The 2,354-nt window shown below is 37.5% G+C and overlaps 1 protein-coding gene across 1 annotated transcript; it reads right to left on the bottom strand.

Moving 5' to 3' along the window:
• Positions 1 to 794: 794 nt before the first annotated feature.
• Positions 795 to 2,081, bottom strand: LOC110729705. Its single transcript, XM_021909519.1, has 3 exons — positions 1,806 to 2,081; positions 1,416 to 1,727; positions 795 to 1,013 (listed from the first exon to the last, which is right to left on the bottom strand). The coding sequence occupies exons 1-3, from the start codon at positions 2,079 to 2,081 to the stop codon at positions 795 to 797; spliced, it is 807 nt and encodes a 268-aa protein (XP_021765211.1).
• Positions 2,082 to 2,354: the final 273 nt, after the last annotated feature.

Raw genomic sequence — 2,354 nt, 5'->3', positions numbered from 1 at the left:
AAATCTCTTAACGATTTGACATTTTACACTATTCACACATCTCACTTTGACCATCTTCTTTAGCTATTATATGAAAGTCAATGTAGTCATGTAAGATGTTTTTGGGTCTATTTTAATGTATAATTTCCTAATATAAATTTTTTATACTACCTCCGTTAACTTTTATTTGTAACTTTGGGGTATTATTTGTGAGATATAAAATATTCCAAAATTGCAAATAAAAGTTAACGGAGGTAGTAACTTATATAATTATTTACTAAAAGAAGTTAAAGGTCGGGTCATTTTCGGGTCAGATCAACTTCGGGTCTCGGGTCAACTTCGGGTCGGGTCATTTCGGGTCTCGGGTCAACTTCGGGTCGGGTCGTTTCGGGTCTCGGGTCAACTTTGGGTCGGGTCATCTCGGGTCGGGTCGTTTCGGGTTAATTCATTTCGGGTTTCGGGTCAAGGTCGGGTCAGTTCCACTTCGGGTCGGGTATGAGTCGGGTCGGGTTAATTCGGGTTTTGGGTCAATTTTGGTTCACTGGTTTCGGGTCATGGGTCGGGTCATTCGGGTCGGGTCATCGGGTCTGGGTTAGGATTGTCAGGTCTATACATGATTGCCTTACATGTCTTTAATGTGATTGATCAAAATACAAATAACCTAAGCATTAAGTACATAACTACAACAAAAGAAAGTCACAGAATAATAACACACAATACTTCTTACCAAAGTCTTCAAAATACTGTGAAGGTTATGTGTGGCAGTCAGTGTACACAAGTTAGGCTCCTTGTATTGTCATTTCTTCGGTCAGCATCTACTTCCATGTGTGCTTCTTCCTCTGATCTGCTGCATGTGTTGTTGGGATAAACATGGTGTCTAGATAAGTCACAACTTGATGAATCAGCTCCCTTGGAACATGTAGGTGTTTGGGAAGCACCCCTAATCTGTACAACTTCTTCTTCTTCATATGAGGTGGAGAGAAGTTATTGCCTCCTTGCTTTTCTAGTACTCCCTCCGTCCCTTTTTTACATTCCTGTTTGTAAAATTACAAGGGAATTAAGGAACTAAGAATAAAACAAATAACAACAAAACAAAAAAATGGGAAGTACAAAACATTAAATGATGTCTTTGAGTAAACAAAGATAGATTAATATTTAATGATGCCATGTCATCAATCCTTTGCAAAAATAAAAAAAGGACCAATAACATAGTCCTATTGGAAAATTAAGAACCAATCATATTCATCTAGATTTAGGCACAAGGATTCTGAATTTTTTTAGGGGGAAATAAGGGTGAGCATTAATTATAAAACAGAAAAAGAGGGATAATTTGGAATATTTGGAAAAAAATACTTACTAAAAAAGAAAATGAGGAATGTGATTTTGGAATACCCAAAAAGGAAAGTAAGAATGTAAAAAAGGGACGTAAGGTGTACCTTTATCATCACTGACTGTAGTGTTAGCCATATATACTTGTTGGCCTTAGCCTCAAATACATTGTATGCATTGATGACCTCTTTGATTAAGTCATCCAAAGTTGTTGGGAAGGCTTGGTATTGGAGGGATTGAATGACTTTGAACAACCCTAGGTCTAACACATTCAAGTCAGGAGACAGTGCTGGTCGGTACACCATTTCAATATTGAAACCATTTGCATGACAATCAGCAATAAATTCCTCATCTTTAGGAATTTGATGAGGCCTTGCATTATCCCATTGAATTTTGACATTTTTAGGTACATTCTGTGGCTATTGTTGATGTATTGAAGGGATGATGTGTTTCATTAGCATTTCTCTGATTGCTTCTTTGTTGATATTCTGTACAACCTTAGTCTCCAATGTTCCAGCTTCTCTGTTTTTGCTCTTTTTCTTTGCCAACTGTTTCTTGACAAGTGGAAATATACCATACTTTCCATCATGTAATAGAGTCCCATCTCTTGCATACAATGGTTTCCCTATCATTGCTATGAACATGGCCTTCACCTTAAACCTCTTTAACTGTTGACACCTGTAGGGATCTTCCTCTTTTGGAAGCAGATAGAACTTTCTGGTTTCTGGGTTCAAGTAAAACCATTTCTCATCAATGTGAATGACTTCTTGCATGCAACAAACTTTGGGTCTCCTTAAGTTGGAATTGGATTTATGTGACTTAAAACCCACTTTAACCTTGCCACTTTATGGTTGGATGTTAATGTAAGATGGTTTGTGCTTGTGTGAGTCCTAAGTCTTCCTTTCTTCCTTAATCTGTGAATTGTTGAATGTGAAACATTCAGTGCTCCAGCATAGCTGCTCTCTATTTTCCTCTTGTATAATGGGACAGATTGTAACCATTCATCTCTTTGGGTTTGGGACTAGTTCTGCCAAGTTTTTTTTACT

The sequence above is a fragment of the Chenopodium quinoa genome, unplaced genomic scaffold (genome assembly GCF_001683475.1).
Source record: "Chenopodium quinoa cultivar QQ74 unplaced genomic scaffold, ASM168347v1, whole genome shotgun sequence".
NCBI classification, from domain to species: domain Eukaryota; kingdom Viridiplantae; phylum Streptophyta; class Magnoliopsida; order Caryophyllales; family Amaranthaceae; genus Chenopodium; species Chenopodium quinoa.
The sequence above is the reverse complement of the archived record's forward strand: the minus strand, read 5'-3'. Positions and strand labels throughout refer to the sequence as shown.